Source organism: Amblyraja radiata, chromosome 4 (assembly GCF_010909765.2).
Source record: "Amblyraja radiata isolate CabotCenter1 chromosome 4, sAmbRad1.1.pri, whole genome shotgun sequence".
Taxonomy (NCBI): Eukaryota; Metazoa; Chordata; class Chondrichthyes; order Rajiformes; family Rajidae; genus Amblyraja; species Amblyraja radiata.
In genome coordinates, this window is record NC_045959.1 from 45,148,013 (window position 1) to 45,170,615 (window position 22,603).

Consider the following 22,603-nt stretch of genomic DNA (forward strand, 5'->3'; position numbering starts at 1 on the left):
GCTGACTTACACCAACATTTTGTGTCTATCTTCAGTGTAAACCATCATCTGCAGTTCCTTCCGCCAACCTCTACATTTTTATTCTCAGTTTTCTTGAAAGTTCAGGCCACATTATAGAGGACTTAAGTGGTTTTCTCACATAGAACAATGAAGAGTAACATTACAATGGGAACAGATATTAATTTGTGCCATTTAGACATGATGAAGCCACTCATGCGATCCAGTCATCTGAGAAATGGCAAACATTGTGCACGATTTTAAACCCACCCCGTAACCCAATAACATTTATGGAGTAACCTGTTGTAGATCAGTGATAAATACAAACAGTGCACCCATTTTATCAATCTAACTCACTGAACTTCAGCCTCCAACAACAAGAGAGTATTCACAGAAAATAGTAATAAATAGAAATGTTATAAACAGAATGCTCAATTCAGAATTTGTGAGAAGTAATGTGGTTCAAAAGGGGAAAATGGTGCCGAGTTTTCTACCTGCAAAATGAAGAGCAAATTGAATGTTATTGCAAGAGTAACGTCTTGAGTACGAAAGTAGAGACGTCTTGCTGTAATCTTGTTGGGCCCTGGTGAGGCTGCATCTGGAATATTGTGGACATGTCTCTGCTTTTTACCAAAGGAACAATTTAATTACAATTGAGGGATCACAGCAAAGGTTTGCTATGTTGATTCTGAGGATCAGCAGTCTCACCTGCGAGGAGACGTACAATGCCCAGATGCTTTAATCATTAGAATTGTCAAAATTAAACTCTACAACTCGTGGTATCTTTATCCTCAGTTTTCCGAATGTTTAGACCATATTATAGAGGACTTCAGTACTTTTCACAAAAATAACTCAGATGAATGAGGTTATGATGTTAAGAGACTTAATTAATAAGCGACTGAGTACATTCAAGACAGAAGTATTTGTCTTTTTAGATATTTATGGAATCAAGGGAAGTGGTGAAGAATTAAAGGTACACAAAAAAGCTGGAGAAACTCAGCGGGTGCAGCAGCATCTATGGAGCGAAGGAAATCTATGGAGCGAAGGAAATTTTTTTGTGTACCTTCGATTTTCCAGCATCTGCAGTCCCTTCTTGAACACAAGTATAAGATTAACATTGATCATGGTGAATTATAGAGTAGGCCTGATGAAGGAATGGTCTTCAGCATTTATTGTGTACATACTTGCAGTGGTTCATGTAAGTTCAATGCGATGAGTATTTCAAATATTGTATAATGGTTTAGAGTTGCCAAAATTTAGATGTGAATTTGAATCAAAGGAATGGCAGTGCAAGTTTGCTCCATAACTGCAGCATGTGGGAGTTTATGAATAACAAGATAATTCTGAGCCAAAGTGTCTACAGTGAATGCATCTGCCTCAGATCTCTTTGGATGTGAGTCATTAAAATAGTTGACACGTAAGGGAAGGGGAGTATCTACACAGTTGGTTCCAGACATTGGTAATACTATGCATAGCGGTGAATAGGTTTACTGTGACCTAAAGTCTTCCGAGTATAATGAACCAAAATAATATATAAGAAGTAGAGAACTGCAGCAATGGTGGCACAGCGGGAGAGTTGCTGCCTTGCAGCACCGGAGATCCGGGTTCGATCCCGACTTCGGGTGCTGTCTGTACGGCGTTTGTACGTTCTCCCCGTGACCTGCGTGGGTTTACTCCGAGATCTTCGGTTTCCTCCCACACTCCAAAGACTTACAGGTATGTGGGTAAATTGACTTGGTAAATGTGAAAATTGTCCCTAGTGTGTGTAGGAGAGTGTTAATATGTGGGGATCGCTGGTTGGCGCAGACCCGGTGAGCCGAAGGGCCTGTTTCCGTGCTGTATCTCTAAACTAAACTGAACTTAACCCACAGGTTCGGTTTACCTGCGTAGACAGGAAAATTGCTGTAATGAATAGAATAATAATGCTGCCTGTAATATCATTGAGCAAACTGGGAGGTGGAGAAAAAAGCATAAAGTGGTGCTTGTATGATTTTCAATCATCAGGATATCCCTTGTAAGGAGGATGGAGACACCGATATTTTATACTGCTGCCTATACTTGGATGAGGGACATCTCAAACTGGCATGAAAGAATGAGGGAGTGGGGGGGAAAGAGCAATCATTATTACCCATATTGGGATGAACATGATTGAAATGAATGAAAAAAAGAGCACCAGCAGCTTGAAGCTAATTTAAAGAACAAGACTGCAAGGGTTACAATGTCTGGGTTATTTCTTAAGCCATGTATGAATTGGAGAGGTACAAGTCAAATATGAGGATCACCAAATGGCTAATGGAGTTGAGTGGGATTTTTCATTTTTCATTTGAGCTAGGAATGATAAATTGAGCAGTAGCAGGGGGGCTTAAGCAAAGGAACTATAAACAATCATTCTATGATAAAGGAAAACAAAGGGTGATTCAAACTGTCACCACAAATAAAGGAAAAAGTTTCAATATAGTGGTTGACTAAACCTAGTTTGTTTGTACACAGCCCCCTCCCATCTACCTGAGGCACTGCCTCAAGGAGGAGGTAGTTATCATCAATGATCCCCACAATCTAGGTCATGCCCTCTTCCCATTGCTACGATTAGGCAGGAGGTACTGAAACCCAAAGTCCCACACTATCAGGTCCTTGAACCAACCTGTACAATCCAGCCTTGACAACGGAACACTATGATCCACCTCTTATACTACCATGGACATGTTTTCTTTCTAAACTGTGTTTTGTCCAAATGTCTTGTGGGATTTTTTGGACAGTCTTCCTCCTTTCAGAAATGGTACGTGTAATTTGTGTATAGTTGGTCATAAGGTCCTAAGGTCATGGACGGGATTAATCCATTAGGCCCATCAGGTCTGCTCCACCATTCAGTCATGGCTGATCTATCTCTCCCTCCCAATCCCATTGTCCTGCCATCTCCCCATAACCCCTGACACTCTTTCTAATCAAGCATCTATCCATCTCTGCCTTAAAAATATCCATTGACATGGCTCCACAACCTTCTGTGGCAAAGAATTTCACAGATTCACCGCCCTCTGACTAAAGAAATTCCTCCTCATCTCCTTTCTTAAGGAACGTCCTTTAATTCTGAGGCTATGACCTTTAATCCTAGACTCTCACATTAGCGGAAAGACCCTCTCCACATCGACTATCCAAGCCATTCACTATTCCGTACATTTCAATTAGGTTTTTGTGTGTTTGTCTGAGTCTATGAGACTGTGATGTTGCTGCAAGCAAGATTTGAATTGTTCTTGAGTGTATGACAATAAACGATGTTACTAGTTAAACCAAGAAAGAAGGATAATAATTTAAAATAAAACATTAATACAGGAGAGATTAGAATGTATAGTCCAAACTAGCATTTATTTATACAAGCACACAGAGTATAAAGGACTAATAGAATGAAATGCAGGTGTGTTCAACTTGAAAGACATGGCATGGAATCCATTGCTGAAATAAGGCTGCAGGACAGTAAACAGTAGGAACTAAATAAAAGTCTACAGAAAGGAAAATAAAAATTGTGGATAGGGTAATACTTTGCAATTAAAGGTGAAATTACTTCAATGATGAGAGAAGCTGTGTAGCCCGAGGCAATAGGCTTTGGAGACTTTATGATTTATATTTAGAAAGAACAGATAATAATTTATGATTGTAATGGGAATGATGTCAGTGGTATCAGGTGTAAAAAATGATAGAATATGTAAATGCACAGAATAGATAAATATGTAATAGATTGTTTTTCATGGGAATTTCAAATTCCATACAATTTAAGATAAGTGGATAAACCTACAATTACAGAATTCTTGATTATGTTAAAGATAATTTCCTGCACCAATTTTTCTCATAATTAATGAGATGGTTTATTCAAAAACCTGATAAGTAATAAATCAGTTATCAGATAGTGATCATAATGCATTTGTTGTTGTGTTTAACAGGACGAACACAAAGCAGCTGCAATTTTTTTTAGATTTAAGTAGGTTGATTTCAGTAAAATGAGAGTGTCTTTGAAAATTGGTTAGATCAGTTAATAGGTAAAGTGACAGATGATCATAAAGTGTTGATACTATTAAAATATAGTCATACAGCATGCAAAAAGGGCCTCCGGCAGTCATAGAGTCCTACAGCGTAGAAGCAGGTCCTTTGGCCCAACTTGCCCACACCAGCCAACATGTCCCAGCTACACTAGTTTCACCAACTGTGTTTGGCCCATATCAATCTAAACCTGTCCTATCCATGCAGCCGTTTAATTGTTTCTTAAAAATTGCGATAGTCCCTGCCTCAACTACCTCCTCTGGCAGCTCGTTCCGTACACCCACCACCCTTTGTGTGAAATTGTTCTCCCTCAGATTCCTATGATGCCCAGAACTGAACACAATGCGGCCTCAGCAATGTTTTATATAACTACAACATGACCTCCCAACTTCTATACTCAATACTCTGACTGATGAAGTCCAATGTGCCAAAAATCTTTTCAACCACCCTATCTACCTGTGACTTCTCCTTCAAGGAACTATGTACCTGCACTCCTAGATCCCTCTTCATTATAACACTCCCCAGAGTGGTGGGGGATCGTCAATGACAATGGGGGCCTTGGCAGCGGCGGACACCTTGGTGACATTGGGGGCCTTGGCAGCAACATGTGTCCCGCCGGCAGTGGTGCTCGCGATCGACCCGCGATCAGCGGTCGATGAGCTTGGGGGGGGAAGGGAAGACAATGGGGACCCGGTGTTGGAGGACCGCAGTGAAGAACAATGGGGACCCGGCATGGGGGGACCGCCATGGGGGACGGTGGGAGAACCAAGGGGGACCCGGTGTGTGGGGGGCACTCTAGTTCAGAATCCTCTGCCCAAGGGATAAGTCTGTGTTTGTTTGTTCATTTGTTCCGGTGAAGGCGCTGTGCACACGGCAACCTGCCAACAGTCGCTTGTCTTTTACTTTTTGTTTTCACTTTTCATTTCAAATTTTTGTGTACCTTGTTGTGGGCTGTGACTGTTGGCAGAACAATTTCCCCCCCGGGGACGAATAACGTTTTATCGTATCATGTCGTAGAGTGCTACCATTCACAGTGTAGATCCTGACCATTTTAGACTTTCCAAAATGCAACACCTCACGTTTCTCCGTATTAAATTCCATCAACTGTTCCTCAGCCCACTTGGTCAACCGATCAAAATCCTGCTGCAATTTTTCAAAACTATCTTCACTTTCTGCATCATCTGCAAACTTGTTAATCTTGCCATGTATGTTCTCCTCCAAATCATTGATATAGATGACAAACAGTAATGGGCCCAGCACTGAACTCTGAGGCACACCACTAGTCACACGCCTCCAATCCTAGAAGCAACCTTCCACCATCACCCTTTGCTTCCTTCAATGATGCCAATTTTTCATTCAGCTATCTCCCCTTGGATCCCATGCAATCTAACATTCCAGAGCAGGCTACCCATGTCGTACCTTGTCGAATGCTTTGCTGGTCAATCATCTGGTCATGCAACATCTACAACTCTGCCCTCATCACCCTTTTTAGTCACATTTTCAAAAAACTCAATCAGATTTGTGAGACACGACCTGCCATGTACAAAACTCCCTAATCAACCCGTGTCCATCTTAATGCATGTATATCCTATACATACAAGATAAAAACTTTTTTTTTTAAAGGTAGCAATAAGACGCATACATCCAGGGTTTATCGAAGAAGACATAACAAAGAGCTGTTAATGGATTAAGTGAGTGGTAAAACTGAGGCAAATGGATTTCAATGCAGATATACAACACTGCTGGACAGAGCTGCCAGGAAGCCAGTGAGTGCATGGAAAGTGAAAGATGAAACAATCATTGTGGGGCAATGAAGAACAATGTCTCCAAGCTCAAGAAGTTTCAAGATTCAAGAGAGTTTATTGTCATGTGTCCCTGATAGGATAATTAAATTCTTGCTTTGCTTCAGCACAACAGAACATAGTAGGCATGACTACAGAACAGATCAGTGTGTCCATATACCATTATATAAATATATACACACATGAATAAATAAACTGATGAAGTACAAATAACAGATAATGGGCTATTAATGTTCAGAGTTTTGTCCGAGCCAAGTTTAATAACCTGATGGCTGTGGGGAAGTAGCTATTCCTGAACCTGGTCGTTGCAGTAATCAGGCTCCTGTACCTTCTACCTGAAGGTAGCAGGGAGATGAGTGTGTGGCCAGGATGGTGTGGGTCCTTGATCATACTGCCAGCCTTTTTGAGGCAGCGACTGCGATAAATCCCCTTGATGGAAGGGAGGTCAGAGCCGATGATGGACTGGGCAGTGTTTACTACTTTTTGTAGTCTTTTCCTCTCCAGGGTGCTCAAGTTGCCGAACCAAGCCACGATGCAACCGGTCAGCATGCTCTCTACTGTGCACCTGTAGAAGTTAGAGAGAGTCCTCCTTGACAAACCGACTCTCCGTAATCTTCTCAGGAAGTAGAGGCGCTGATGTGCTTTCTTGATAATTGCATCAGTGTTCTCGGACCAGGAAAGATCTTCAGAGATGTGCACACCCAGGAATTTGAAGCTTTTGACCCTTTCAACCATTGATATAAACGGGACTGTGGGTCCCCATTCTACTCCTTCCAAAGTTCACAATCAGTTCCTTGGTTTTACTGGTTTTGAGGGCCAGGTTATTGTGCTGGCACCATATGGACAGTCGCTCGATCTCTCTTCTATACTCTGACTCATCCCCATCAGTGATACGTCCCACAACAGTGGTGTTGTCAGCGAACTTGATGATGGAGTTCGCACTATGACCGGCTACGCAGTCATGAGTATAGAGTGAGTACAGCAGGGGGCTGAGCACGCAGCCTTGAGGTGCTCCCGTGCTGATTGTTATCAAGGCTGACACATTTCCACCAATATGAACAGACTGAGGTCTGTGAATGAGGAATTCGAGGATCCAATTGCAAAGGGATGCACAGAGACTCAGTTCTGTGAGTTTGGTAACCGGCTTGGAGGGGATGATTGTGTTAAATGCCGAGCCGTAATCGTTGAATAACAGCCTGACATATGAGTTTTTGTTGTCCCAAGTGGTCCAGAGCGGAGTGGAGGGCCAGTGAGATTGCATCCACCGTTGATCTGTTGTGGCGGTAAGCGAACTGCAGTGGGTCCAGGTTTTTGTCGAGGTAGGAGTTCATTTGCCTAATGATCAACCTCTCAAAGCACTTCATCACCACAAGCGTTAGTGCCACTGGTCGATAGTCATTGAGGCATGTCACCTTACTCTTCTTGGGCACTGGTATAATTGATGCCCTTTTAAAGCATGTGGGGACCTCAGACCTCAGAAGTGAGAGGTTGAAAATGTCCGTAAAACTCCAGCCAGTTGGTCCGCACAGGTTTTTAGAACACGACCGGGTATACCATCAGGTCCAGGTGCTTTTCGAGGGTCCACCCCTCTGAAGGATTTCCTGACGTTGGCCTCTGTGACTGAGACTGAAATACCATCACAGCGAATGGGGGCTCGGGAAGGCACATCAGTATTCTCCCGATCAAAGCGTGCGTAAAACGCATTGAGCTCGTCAGGGAGTGATGTTTCGCCGATATTCGAGCTGCCTCCTGGTTTCGCCTTGTAGGAGGTGATTGCATTCAGGCCCCACCACAGCTGCCGAACATCTGTCTCATCCTCCAGTTTGGAGCAGAAGTCCCTTTTGGCCTTTTTGATGGCCTTACCAAGGTCGTATCTGGACTTCTTGTAGACCACTGTATCATCAGACATGAATGCCCGGTGTCTGGTCTTCAGAAGAGTGTGGATCTCAAAGTTCATCCATGGTTTCTGATTAGGAAACACTCGGAAGGTTTTTGTAGGGATGCAGTCCTCCACACATTTCTTTATGAAGTCTGTAACGACCGTGGCGTATTCGTTCAAGTCCGTTGCCGAGTCCTTGAACATTGCCCAGTCTACAGACTCCAAACAGTACTGGAGTTGTTCCTCTGCTCCCCCCGACCAGCTCTGTACAGTCCTCACCCCTGGGGTGCGCTCTTCAATTGCTGCCTGTAGGCAGGAAAACCGCGGTATGGTCGGATTTACCGAAGTGAGGGCGAGGGATAGAACGATAGGCATTCTTGATGGTGGTGTAGCAGTGGTCGAGGGTGTTTGGCCCTCTGGTGCAGCAGGAGACATGTTGGTGGAAATTAGGGAGTGATCTCTTGAGGTTTGCCTTATTGAAGTCCCCAGCAATGGTGGTAAATGCCTCGGGGTAAGACGTCTGGTGTTTGTTGACCATGGCGTGCAGCTCCTCCAGCGCCAGACGGACGTCTGCCTGGGGTGGGATGTAGATCGCGGTCAGGATGATAGAGGTGAATTCCCTTGGGACGTAGAAGGGACGGCACTTCACCGCCAGATGTTTGAGCTGTGGAGAGCAGGTTGGACAGGACTGCCACGTCTGAGAACCACGCAGAGTTGACCATGAAGCAGACGCCCCCTCCTCTCCCTTATGGTTTGATTTGATTAAAGAATGGTTTGATCTTGGGTAGCATCTGCTCCTGGGGAACATTCTCTGTGCATTTCTGATGTGATTAACAGCTGGTCTTGTACCACTACTGTACTTGTGACAATGTACCTGTATGAATATTCGGTGTGGAGAATGAGTTCCTGACTTGTTTCGACTTTCTTGACTAATTTTGGAGCTGTACATACCGAGCCTAGCCAAGAGTATTCCAACATGCTTGTATATTGTAGATGGTGCAAAGGATTTATTTTGCAGTGGGAGTTAAGTTATTCAATGTAAAATAACAGCCTTCGCAGTGGCCTTGTAGTTATAGTACTTACTTGGCTGATCTAGTTAAATCTCTGGTTAGTGATGACCTCAAAGATGTTGCAAATTGCCATTGCAGTGATGGAAGTGCAATTGAAGATACGAGTCAAATGGCAATTTATAGAGCCTATTTATACAATGGGTCTGCAGGCAGCAATGGATGAGAGTGCATCTAATAGCCTACAAAAATTGAGCAATTTTCGCAATTAACCTGCATTGGTGGAATGTAGGTCACATGCCAACTTTATGTTGCCTAATAATGATAGTGATTATATTGTCCAGACAGTGCTGCACTGATTAGCTGGATAGATCAGAAGCCGAGGAAGACATCATGACCACAACAACAATATCGAGCTTTGACGCGAATTCACCATTATCTATCATCGTGCTTGCTGTGTCTTGAAGGAATGAAATGTATTTTGGTTTTAAAGTGGAGAGTTGGCATGTGATGTTGACAAAGCATTGATACTCTGTACTCTGTACTCAATGATACTCTGCACTATAGAAAATCTAGTGAAGTTGCAAAATCTTAGATTCATTCTGCGGGCTTCTCTCTGACAAAAGGGAATGAAGTGAAATTATTTCTCTTTGAAAAGACCATGTCTCTAAACCTATTAGTAAATGACAACCTGAGATGTGCTAATCTATCTAATGCTGTCCTTGAAAGTGCCCAATGTAAAATATTGAAATCTATATCACTTTCTCAGCTACTAGCAGTTTCATCTTTTCCACTGTTCTTAGGTTGAAGTTCTGACTCCATAAATTGGCAGATTTTGGTTAAGGGTTTAAAAATTATTTTTTTTAGCATTTTGCAAAACATACTTGGCTAATAAAATATGATTATGATTATTATGAAATGTATGTTTTCCCCGTTGGATTGGAGCCTTGTCGTGGTCAGGGCGCTTGTGTGTCTCGGTGATCCCTAGAGCTATGATAGCGGGAGATTCGTCTCCTGTTAGGGCCTCCCATGCTGGACAGGTCGAAGGGTAGAAGCGAGATGAAGAGCGATCCACTGGTCCTCCAGGTTGGAGGTCGAGCACACGGCTAACAACCCTGTCTCGTAAAACAAATATGTTACGGAAACAGCAACTGAAGGAATCAACACTACTGGGCGTGTTGGACTTCCAGGGCTATCGACAGATGCTAGGATGAATGTCAATGGTGAAAGCCGAGAGGAAGCCACTGGCAGGAAAGTGGAAGTTCAAAATGCCAAACATAAGACCAGGATAGGTTTTTGGAATGTACGAACAATGTACGACACTGGGAAACTAGAACAAGTGACATCAGAGATGAGATGCTACAACCTAGATATTCTTGGAGTAAGTGAAAGTAGATGGACGGGATCAGGGAGACTTGGGCGATCTTTGTCCCACTTAGGTAATTTTTGGGGGCGACTGCAGGCGACTGCCACAAAACTTTCAACATGTTGAAAATTTTTTGGCGACAGTGGCAACAATTTTTGCTGTCGTAGGTTGTCGCCAGGCATCGTAGGTGAATTCCATTAAAACTAGTCCCTGACAATCGCCTAAGTGGGACAGTCCCATAAGAATACACACAAATTACTAGATCACAAAGTAGAGGGTCAGGCAGCACTTATGGATAAGTAATGTTTTGCGTTGAGACCCTTCTTCAGTCTGAAAACATCACCTGAAACATCACCTATCCATATTCTCCAGAAATGCTGCCTGACCAGCTGAGTTACTCCAGCGCATTGTATCTTTTTTAGTGTAAACCAGCATCTGCAATTCCTTGCGTCCCTGTAAGTAAGATTAATTGATCATTTATCTCAGCACTGCGTGATTTTGTGAGCATACCGAGGCTGCTCCATTTGGCACAAACTAAATATGGCTGCACTTCAAAAGCAATGTGTGGCCACAAAGCAGTTTGGAATGTTTTACAAAGGCACATTATCAATCATCATTTTTTTCCTCTCTGCGATTATCCACTGGTCTTGTGTTTATGTGTATGAATATTATTTGTAATTGCCTCATCCATCTGCATATTTGATATGTGCTTCTCTGTGGACTTTTGTTTTTAATTCTTAATTTCCCATTCATGATTCTATCTGAAAAGACAATACTGTACCAGACACTGGCCTGGAATTTACAAATATTGTGTGCAAATTGCATTTTCTTGATTTATTTTGTCTTAGGGTTAGTAGAAACGTCATTTCACAGAAGCTGACCACATCCCAAACTCCTGTGCAAAACTGCGGATTAATTCCCAGGATGAATCAATCACTATGAAGAGTTTCTGCTAATTACATCTATTTGTGAGCCTTCAGGAAGTTATTTAAAATTAAGTACAAGGGCACTGAAAGGCACCTTTTTAAAAGCTTTTGAATATTTTTTATCTGCAAATAAACTCTGTCTGTATTACTCCACCATAGCCAATAAAGGGTTCTGTCAGTTTTTTCTGCAATGCTGCAAATTCAGGAAATTTGAAATGAAATGGGCAAATAGCATTTCAGTATTTTGCTTTTGAATTACTATTTAATTCATTGCTGCTTCTCTTCTAATAAAGTTCACTTTGAAGAAACTTTTCCCCTTTCTCCATTTGTCTCTTACGTTTTTCACCTTAATAATGTTTTTTTCCTTCCGCTCGTTTCCTCAATGTCCACTATCCACTATGTCCAATGTCCAATGTCCACTAGTGTGATTGATGCATTCCATTAAATAATGAAATAATGGTCAATTGGTCAATTGCTCCAGTGAAATTTTTATTCCTGCAATGAAATACAGAATTTTGTATGCGCAAAGGAGTTCAATGTTCGACAGAATTTCATTCGTTTTATGAAACAATGAAGGGAAGAGTTTGAACTTATTTTCGCCTTCCATCACAGTGTGGAATGTGGAGGAGTCACTGAGGTGGATGTTTATGTTAAAATGTATTTTGTGTGTTCTGTTGCTTTTTATTAGTTTGACTGGCAAATCAAATTCCTCATATGTTGCAAAAGATACTTGACTAATAAAGTATGATTATGATTATTATGAAAAGAAAGTTAAATATAAGTTATTCTATCAGCTCACTTTAGAGTTAAAAAATGTACCTGATTGGATTAAAAAAATCGCTTTGATGTCTGAATATATTTCAATTTGTAATGGTTCATGGAATGTTATTCTTGGCTTTGTGAATACGGATAATGGGAATTAAAGAGAAAGGTATTAATTGTTGTGTTGATCCTTTAGGTCAAAGTAGGCATTGAGATGACTACCGGAACAGGTCCAAACAAGAAAGTTGCAAAGCGGAATGCAACCGAAGTCATGTTGCTGCAGCTTGGATATAAAGCCACAATCCCTGGTCAAAATCATCAGGAAAAGGTCATCATAAATTTAAAAACCCCTCTTTAAATTTCAATGCTAAGGGAACAGAATGTAACACGTGGATTATGAAATATGTGATGAGACATTTTTTATCTATTTGATAGATTGTTATCATAAATGTTGTACTTGGTGTTTATTCTTTTGTTTTTTTAAATATTGCAGCCTGTTGAAAAGAGCTGGGATGGACGGAAGGTCACTTTTGCTGATCAACCAAATAGTGAGTAGTTTTCAATCTTGATAGCAGTTTTAAAATGAAATGGATTTTTAGTTATTGTCAAGCTTCACTGAAACCGTTTTTTAATTTATATTGGCGCGTGTCTTTCTTCTATAATGTTGTGCTTATAAATAACTGAAGCGTACAATCCCAAAATGTTTGTTGCAGATTAAGGTCTGGGCTTTCAATGTGTTTGAGCATTGAACATTGATACTTTAGTAATTTCTCCGCAGCCTTGAGGAAGTGGTTCATTTATTATTTGCAGAATAATTATCACCCTTAGATAAATTGGAATCAAGTGTTGGTTGGCAAAATGTAGTGGGAGAATGAAAGGCCTTGAACAAAGCGAGCATATTTAGATACAAAGCAGGAACATTTTGGAAAAGAGGAAATAAAGAGTATTCAAATTTAGAGCTTTCAAGATAGCCAAGGATGTTTGATAATTATAAGCTTTACAGTAGCAGTGAACTGCCCGAATAAAAGTAGAATGCTTAAACAAGTAAATAGTTATGGATTAATCTAAAAAAAATGAAGAGACTATTAAAGACCAAAAATGAATCTTTTTGCAGAGGCAGAGGAACATGTCCCAAATAAGTACTGTGTTTAAGAAGGGAAGTGGAGATAATCCAGGGAATTATAGGTTGCTACTTGACTGAGTTTTCTGAGGAGATGATGAAGGTGATCAATGGGGGTATTTGAAAGCATTTGAGAATGTCCCCCATGGTAGGGTGATCCAGAAGATTAAGATGCACAAGATTAACAGTGACTTTGTTGTAAGCATTCGGAACTGGCTTGCTGATAGAAGACAGAGGGTGGTAGTGGAAGGACAATATTCAGGCTGGAGGTTATTGACCAGTGGAGTTGTACAGGGATCAGTGCTGGGACCTCTGTTGTTTGTGATATATATAAATGATTTGAATGTTAACATGGATGGGTTGGTTAGTAAGTTTGCAGATGACACCAAGATTGCTGGGAACGTGGACTGTGAGGAAGACTGCCAAAATTTGCATTGGGATATAGATCAGCTGCAGAAATTGGTGGAGAAATGGCTGCTGGTGTTCAACCCGAGCAAGTGTGAGGCATTGCACTTTGGAGGTCAAATGGAAGGGGAAAATTAATGGCATGACCCTCAACGGCATTGATGTACAAAGGGATCTTGAGGTCCAAGTCCATAACTCCCATTAAGTGGCAACACAAATATATAGAGTGGTAAAAAAGGCATATGGTCTTCTTGCCTTCATTGGTTGGAGCACTGACCATATGAGTCAGGAAGTCGTGATGCAGATTATTGTACTTTGGTTGGCCCCCGTCCAGTAATATATGCGGTTCTGGTCACCCCACTACAGGAAGCTTTGGAAAGAGTGCAGAAGAGGTTTAAAAGAATGATAGACACAGCATTCTGGGGTAACTCAGAGGGTCATGCAGCATCTCTGGAGAAAAGGAATAGGTGACGTTTTGGGTCGGAACCCTTCTTCGGACTCAGTGATGATGCTTGGATTTACCAGAATGATGGGCTTGTCTACTCTAGAGCTGAGAAGGATGAGAGGGAATCTTATTGAAGCATATAAGATTATTAAGGGTTTGGACACGAAAGAGGCAGGAAACAAGTTCCAGATGTTGGGGGGGGGGGGGGGGGGGGGGGGGGGGTGGTCCAGAACCAGGGGCCACAGTTTAAGAATAAGGGGTAAGCTATTTAAAACGGAGACGAGGAACCACTTTTTCTCACAGAGAGTTGTGAGTCTGTGGAATTCTCTGCCTCGGAGGGAGGTGAAGACTGGTTCGCTGGATACTTTCAAGAGATAGATAGATAGGGCTCTTAAAGATAGCCGAGTCAGGGGATATGGGGAGAAGGCAGGAACGGGGTACTGATTGGGGATGATCAGCCATGATCACATTGAATGGCGGTGCTGGCTCTAAGTGCCGAATGGCCTATTTCTGCACCTATTGTCTATTGTCTATGGATGCCTGGATTAGGGGGTATTAACTGCAGGACAGACTTGGATTATTTCCTCTGGAAGGTTGCAGGGAAGCCTGATTGAAGTGTTTAAAAGTATGAGAGGCATAAATAGGGTGAACAGTCGAACCTTTTTCCTGGATGGAAATATCAAATACTAGAGGTCATAGCATTAAGGTGAGGGGCAAAGTTTAAAGAAGAACACGTTCTTTCTAACAGAGATGGTGGTGAGTGCCCGGAACATGTTGCCTGGCATGGTGGTTGCGGTGGTTGGACAGACATATGGATATGCAGGGCATGGGGGGATATGGATTATGTGCAGGCAAATATGAGATGCCTGCACACCTCATCTCATAAAATGAGATTTGGTCTTGGCATCGTTTTCGGCACAGACACTGTGGGCCAAAGGGCCTGTTCCTTTGCTGTTCTTGTTTTTGTTCTATCTGTGGTCCATTACGAAGGGAATGGTGCTGATTAACAATAGAGAAGAAGACACTATTGATCAGGATAAAATTCCGTTACGGGGATATACTTGTTTGAACTCAAAGCAGAAAATCCCAGGTCCTGCTCGAATGCATTCCAAGCAGGAGTTGAATTTGTAAGGCTCTGGCCATAATCTTCCATCCTCTTTAGATATGGATGTACTGTTAGAAGTCTGAAAGCAAAACTATGTGAAACCAGGGCTCAGCTCAAGCGACAGCAAAGCATCGCTCCCAGATGAGCTTAACGTGTTCTATGGAGGCCTTAATAGGGAGAACTGCTGTGCCTTCCCAGGCCCCCGTAGCCCCTGATGATATTACAGTCTCAGTTACAGAGGTTCACATTAGAAGATCCTACAGGAGGGTGAACCCTCAGAGAGCATTTGGAGATGGTGCTCCTGTAACCTATGCAGACCAACTGGCTGGAGTTTTAGTGGACATCTTCAACCTTGCATTACTGAGGTCCGAGGTTCTCACCCGCTTTGAAAGGGCACGAATAATACTGGTGCCCAAGAAGAGTAAGATGACCTGCCTCAATGCCTCAGTGATCATGAACAAAATGAATAATTGTAAATATATTTTAGTTAGTAAGTGAAAGTCCCCACAGCTTGGTTGAAAGTAAATTGTTCCAGTTTTTAAAGCTGTGGCAGATGATTGCAGATTGTGCAGTTGATATTGTACGTGGACGTTTAAATGGCTTTTGTTAGCTAATTAAACCCAAAATTATTAAAGGGACAGTGGCAGCACGGATACAAAATTGGCAAAGCAACAAAGCTAAGTGTGATGAATGGTTGTTTTTCAGATTGGATTTAGTAAGTCCTCAGGAAACAGGGCTCTTTTTAATGTATTGCATAGACTGGGCCTTGGTTATACAGGTTATAATTTCAAAGTTTTCAGTTGATCCAAGTTTGGGAACGCAGTAAGCAATGAGGGGGGTAAATGATAAACTATTCGATGTGACAGCCTGGCAAATGAAATTTAACACAGGGACATGAAGCTATTCATTTTGATTGGAAGACTGATGAGAAGTCGGCTGAACCAAATTGTACAATTTTGAAGTGGGCTTCAGAACAGAGATCTAGACCATAACTAGACTAAGTGGGACCCGTTGGGTCCCATGTTCACACGGGAGGGCTGGTCCCCCGACGCAATATTCCACCTCTCCACCAATTCCAATATTGGTGGCCGGTGGGGGAGGGGGGCTTTCTGGAGTGCTGGTATGGGTGTTGTTGGCTGCAGGGACTACTGGTCTCCAGAGGGCTAGTATGGACATTGTGGACCAAATGGATTCTTGGGGTGGCAGCTCAGTCCCTCAAGCCTGATGTGCTGGCAGCTCACTCATGGCTGGTGGGCTGGCAGTTGACTCACGGCTATTCCTTGAAATTCCATTTCAAGCAGAGTGCAAGGCCACCAAATTCAAATCCATTTTCCTACCACTTCAAGCAGGGTGCAAGGCCACCAAATTCAGGTTCAGTTTCCTACCACTTCAAGCAGGGTGCAAGGCCACTGAATTCAAGTGCAGTTTCCAACCACTTCAAGCAGAGTGCAAAGCCACCAAATTCAAGTGCAGTTTCATACCACTTCAAGCAGGGTGCAAGGCCACCAAATTCAAGTGCAGTTTCATATCATTTCAAGGAGGGTGCAAGGCCACTAAATTCAAATGCAGTTTCATACCATTTCATGCAGGGTGCAACAACACCACATTCAAATGCAGTTTCATAAATTTCATGCAGGGTGCAAGGCCACCACATTAAAATGCAGTTTCATACCATCTCAAGCAGGGTGAAACCACCATAAAACCACCATAAAACCACACAAAACACCACACTCACAGTTCAGTAGACATTCAGTGTGTTCAGTTGATTCACAGTTCAGACAGAGTCATGACCTCTCCCTCCCCCATCATGCAGAGATTGAGCCACACTCACACTTCCGGGTTTTATAATCCCTCCCCCTTCCACCGGAAAAGGTGTGGCCTTCATGGCGTGATTGACAGGAGAGAAATTCTCAACATTTTTTAAACACTAATAACACTTTTATTTTTCATTGATGGGAAGAATCCTCTGCACCTGATGAGCGGAGGGGGACTGAGTAAGATGGCCAAAAATTACAGCCGTAAGTGGTAGCGTTTTATCTAAAATCAATATAGTGCAAACAGAAAGTTGTCAAGTTTAGACAAACAACCATTTGCAGTGCCTTTTCACTTCAACCCAAAACCCCCCAAACAACCATTTGCAGTGCCTTTTTACTTCAACCCAAATCCCCCAAGCAACCATTTGCAGTGCCATTTTACTTCAACCCAAACCCCCCCAAACAACCATTTGCAGTGCCTTTTTACTTCAACCCAAACCTCCCAAACAACCATTTGCAGTGCCTTTTTACTTCATCCTAAAACTCCCAAACAACCATTTGCAGTGCCTTTTTACTTCAAACCAACCATATTTTCATTTTCAAACCACATTAAGGGCACTCACGGTTGAGTAGACATGTGTTCAGTGTTATTCAGAGCTCCGGGTTTTATAGTCCCTCCCCCCTCCCACCAGCAGGGGCAGCAGAGAGAATGGTGCAATTTTAAAAAACATCTCAGATTTTTCCATCGATGGGAAAAATCCTCCAGTCCAGTATGGCGGAGGGGGGCTCTGAGCGAGGTGGCCAAAAATGACGGCTGTAAGTGGCGCATTCTCTCGGAAATCACATCGCAGTGTCAAAAGCGGTCAAGATCTTACTTTTAGTAATATAGATAGATGCATACAAGACTCTGAAGGTAGTGGAGAAAAGCCATTTCCTGAGAAAGCCATTTGAAGCCATTTTCTGAGAAAGCCATTTGAAGCCATTTTCTGAGAAAGCCATTTAAAAAAATTTAATTTAACGGAAGAATAAAGTACTGAAGTTAGCTGCGGACTGAAAGGCTACAGAGCAGCAGTAGCAATCAAGAATTAATTGGATAAATATGTGAAGGGTTAAAACATTAACAGGGTGGTGGAAAAGAGCTAACACGGGCACAAATGACTGAACAGCCTTTTGTGGTGCATCATTCAGCAATAATAATTCTGATTCTAAACTTATGGTTGTCACTCGTTAACCTAATCTTAATTTTACCAAACATCCAAATTTTCAAAATTTTTATGAAAACAGGCTATCCTGAAAGAATAGTTTAAAATTGGTAACGATGCAACCATTAACCAGGGTTCTTCAACATTTTGTTTCATTTTTTGTCCTCCCAGCTCAGTATCTAGATCAGCCCATTTCGCCTGACAGTGACGTTCGAGCTTATTGTTTAGTTTAATTTAGTTTAGAGATACAGCGTGGAAACAGGCCCTTCGGCCCATTGATTCCTTGCCATCCAGCGATCCCATCACGTTCACACTACCCTACACCCTGTACCAAGCCAATTAACCTACAAACCTGTACGCCTTTGGAGTATGGGAGGAAACCAAAGATCTCGGAGAAAACCCATGCAGGTCACGGGGAGAAGATACAAACTCCGTACAGACAAGCACCCATAGTCTGGATCGAACCCGGGTCTCTGGCGCTGTAAGGCAGTCGTTCTACTGCTACACCACCTTCAATGCTTCAATGAAAATATCAAAAACAGAATTCAATGTCAGTTGTAATATTTTATAGGGGTATCCTTAGAGGGAAAGAACTGTAAATAATTTTTAATGCTCTCAATAATTACACCCCCGCCAATCCTTTAATATTATTAATGCTGCTTATAAATGCTGCTGACTGGAACTATGGACAATGTCTAAAGTCCCCTGTCTGTTTCAGTAGGTAAATGTGCAACTGTGATTAAATGCTGATTAGAAAGATCTCAAGAACATGTGAGATCTTAGTTCACACTTTCAGAAAAGAAAAGTGTAACGAGTGACAAAATCATGAAACAAAATTTGTGTGTTATCCTTTTTAAATAAATGCCTTGAGTGACTTCAAGGCAACAGAAATGTAACCTTGCTGTGGCTGTCATCATGTCAGCTTGATTGATAAGATCGCTACTTTGTTGTTGCTTGATATCAATTGTTTAATATATTTACGTTGGAATGTACACTAGTTGCTAATATTATTCACTTTTTGCGATTATCTCATATTTGCCGAGAGAAAAACCTCACTTTCAGCAGACTTTAATATTCATAACTCTCCTGTGCAACAATGAACGTCACTGTTTGAATCAATTTATAAATTTCTTCCAAAAATATTTTGTCAGCCTCTCCTCCTGAGGTATAATTCCATTGTGTTCTCTCCCATCCTCTTTGTTTTTTTCCCCACATTGGTCATCATTCAAAAGTGTGTGGGTTGCATAAAAACTCAAACTGCTTCTGTCCTAACTCAAAGATTATAAATCCTTTAATTGGAAACTATTGTGTAATGACTTTAACATTTTATCTATACTTCCTAACCTGAGAAATGTTGAGGTAACAACAAGAAACTCCAGATGCTAGTTTTACCAAAGAAAGACACAAAATGCTGGAGTGACTCAGCGGGTCAGAGAGCATCTCTGGAGAACATGGATAGGTGACGTTTTGGGTAGGGATCCTTCTTAAGACTTTCGACTTTCTTTTGAATACTCTTTCGATTTCTCACACTCACCTTCAACAATCTTTCGACTCCTCTCAGACCTAACCAATTTCCCTCTACTAACACTCTTCTCTGCCTGGCAGAACTTGTCCTCATGCTCAACAATTCTCTTTCGACTCATCTCAGAGTCTGTAGAAGAGTCCCAACCCGAAATGTCACCTATCCATGTACTGCAGAGATGCTGCCTGACTCGCTGAGTCACTCCAGCATTTTGTGTCTTTCCAAGAAGTATTGAGCTCTATTGTAGAATGCAATCTTCACACAGTTGAATGCACACACCCAGCAAAGATTCAAGTACTTCTTCGGCTCTGTGGCTGAATGATTCACCACATATCTAAAGCTGCTAAACTCAGAGAGGAGTTTACTGTCAATAATTCTAAATATTATTTAACATCACTTACAGTTGGAAACGTGAGCAACGTGATAGCCAACAGATAGTTGTACTACTACTGACTGGTAAGTAGTATTGCTAAAGTAGTTCGTAACGGAGACAGTGAAAATAGTTATCAAAATTTGTGGTAGCTGGACAAGAGGGCTGAGGAATGGCTAATGGAGTTTCATGCAGATTAATGCGAGGTGTTGGATTTTGGGATGTCAAATTGCAGCAGGGCCTTCAGAGTGAATGGTAGGGCCCTGGGAATTTTGAAGAGCACAGCTATCTGGGGCTACAGGTATTCAAGAAGGAACTGCAGATGCTGGAAAATCGAAGGTACACAAAAATACTGGAGAAACTCAGCGGGTGCAGCAGCATCTATGTAGCGAAGGAAATAGGTGACGTTTCGGGCCAAAACCCTTCTTCAGACTGATAGGGGGTGGGGGGGGAGAAGGAAGGAAAAAGGGAGGAGGAGGAGGAGCCCGAGGGCGGGGGGATGGGAGGAGACAGCTCGAGGGTTAAGGAAGGGGAGGAGACAGCAAGGGCTAGCAAAATTGGGAGAATTCAATGTTCATGCCCGCCGGACGCAGACTACCCAGGCGGAATATGAGGTGTTGTTCCTCAAATTTCCGGTGTTGCTCACTCTGGCAATGGAGGAGACCCAGGACAGAGAGGTCGGATTGGGAATGGGAGGGGGAGTTGAAGTGCTGAGCCACCGGGAGTTCAGGTAGGTTCTTGCGGACTGAGCGGAGGTGTTCGGCGAAATGATTGCCCAACCTCCGCTTAGTCTCACCGATGTAAATCAGCTGGCATCTAGAGCAGCGGATGCAGTAGATGAGGTTGGAGGAGATACAGGTGAACCTTTGTCGCACCTGGAACGACTGCTTGGGTCCTTGAATGGAGTCGAGGGGGGAGGTAAAGGGACAGGTGTTGCATTTCTTGCGGTTGCAACGGAAAGTGCCCGGGGAGGGGGTGGTGCGGGAGGGAAGGGAAGAATTGACAAGGGAGTTGCGGAGGGTGCGGTCTTTGTGGAAGGCAGACATGGGGGGAGATGGGAAGATGTGGCGAGTGGTGGGGTCACGTTGGAGGTGGCGAAAATGGCGGAGGATGATTTGTTGTATTTGCCGGCTGGTGGGGTGAAAGGTGAGGACTAGGGGGACTCTGCCCTTGTTGCGAGTGCGGGGATGGGGAGAGAGAGCAGTGTTGCGGGGTATGGAAGAGACCCTGGTGCGAGCCTCATCTATGGTGGAGGAGGGGAATCCCCGTTCCCTGAAGAGCGAGGACATTTCCGATGCCCTGGTGTGGAACGTCTCATCCTGGGAGCAGATGCGGCATAGGCGGAGGAATTGGGAGTAGGGGATGGAGTCCTTACAGCTACAGGTAGGGCTACAGGTACATACTTTCCTGAAAGTGATGTCACAGGTAGATAGGGTGGTAAAGAAGGCTTTTGGTGCATTGGCCCTCACTGTCGGGATATTGAGTATAGAAGTTGGGACATTTTGTTACTGTTGCACAAGTCATTGGTGAGCTGAATTTAAAGTACTACGGTCACCCTGCTGTAGGAAGGATGTCATTAAGCTGGAAAGCACGCAATGAACATTTTTGAAAATGTTACCAGGACTCGAGAGACAGAGCTCTATGGAAAGGTTGGGCAGGCTAGGACTTTATCCGTGGAGTGCAGAAGGATGAGGGGTGATCTTATAGAGATGTATACAATCATGAATGGAATAGATAGGGTAAATGCACAGAATCTTTTATCCAGAATAGGAGAATCAAGAACCAGAGGATAGGTTTAATGTGAGAGGGGCAAGTAGTAATAGGAACCTGAGGGTGGTGGGTATATGGAATACGATGCCAGAAGAGGTAATTAAGGCAGGTACTATAACACCATTTAAAAGATTCTTGGCCAGGCACATGAAGGTTTAGACGATGGCCAAATACCGGTCCATCTTGGGCAGCATAGACAGGTTGGGCCGAAGGGCCTGCTTCTGTACTGTTGTGTCTATGACTCAATAAGCATTGGATTTGGTCAATCCGTTCATGCCAAGTTGGAGATCATAATGGCATACATTTTAAACAATACAATCAAGCATTAGTTTTGACATAAATCTGAGAACACGTGAACTCTGCACAAGTTATTCAACCTTGAACTGTAATGTCTTTCTCACTGTACTGGAAAGCTGAACAACACATCCTGTTCACATTTGTGTTTGTTATTTAAGAACAATGAGAGCAGTTTTAAATTGTGATCATTTAGTAAAAGGTTAAGAGCTGCAATTTCACACATACAATACAATACAATACAATACAATACCATTTATTGTCATTTGAGCCTCAGTGAGGCTCAAACGAAATTCCGTTTCCACAGTCATACAAACAAAGACAATTTCCTACAGACATACACACAATTTAATTCACACAAACATCCATCACAGTGAACCCACTGTGATGGAAGGCGAAGTCTTTTCTCTCCCCTGTTCTCCATTTCTCTCCCGATGTCCAAGCCCCAGGCGGGCGATGCTAAGTCCCACGGCCATTTTAGGCCGTGCCGGGCGATTTACGGCCCCGCTCCCGGTCTAAAAGTCACAATGTTGGAGCCCCCGGCGGGCGCTGGAATGTCCCACGGCCATGAAGCCGTGCCGGGCGATGTACGTCCCCGCTCCGGGTCGTTCCAACCCCGCGACACGGGCTGGAGAAGTCGCGTTGCGGGAGCTCCGGGAAGCGGTCTCTCCCCCCGGACCCGCGAGCTCCCGATGTCCCAGTCCACCGGACCTGCGGCTGCAGCTGGAGCCTCCGAGCCCCAGGAGTCGAGTCGCAGCAGCGAGTCACCACCACACTCCGAGGCCGGCCAGCCCCACGATGGTGAGTAGTCCGCAGCTCCGCAGTCTCCTGAGCCCCCGGGTCGTTCA

General features: G+C 43.1%; 1 protein-coding gene across 5 annotated transcripts in view; it reads left to right on the forward strand.

Moving 5' to 3' along the window:
• Positions 1 to 22,603, forward strand: part of stau2 (staufen double-stranded RNA binding protein 2) — a 369,378-nt gene that overhangs the window by 175,089 nt on the left and 171,686 nt on the right. For all 5 annotated transcript variants that reach the window (XM_033019292.1, XM_033019293.1, XM_033019294.1 and 2 more), the window contains exons 10-11: positions 11,965 to 12,096; positions 12,262 to 12,316. In XM_033019292.1, the coding sequence (XP_032875183.1) occupies positions 11,965 to 12,096; positions 12,262 to 12,316 (187 nt within the window). The remainder of the gene's footprint in view (positions 1 to 11,964; positions 12,097 to 12,261; positions 12,317 to 22,603) is intronic.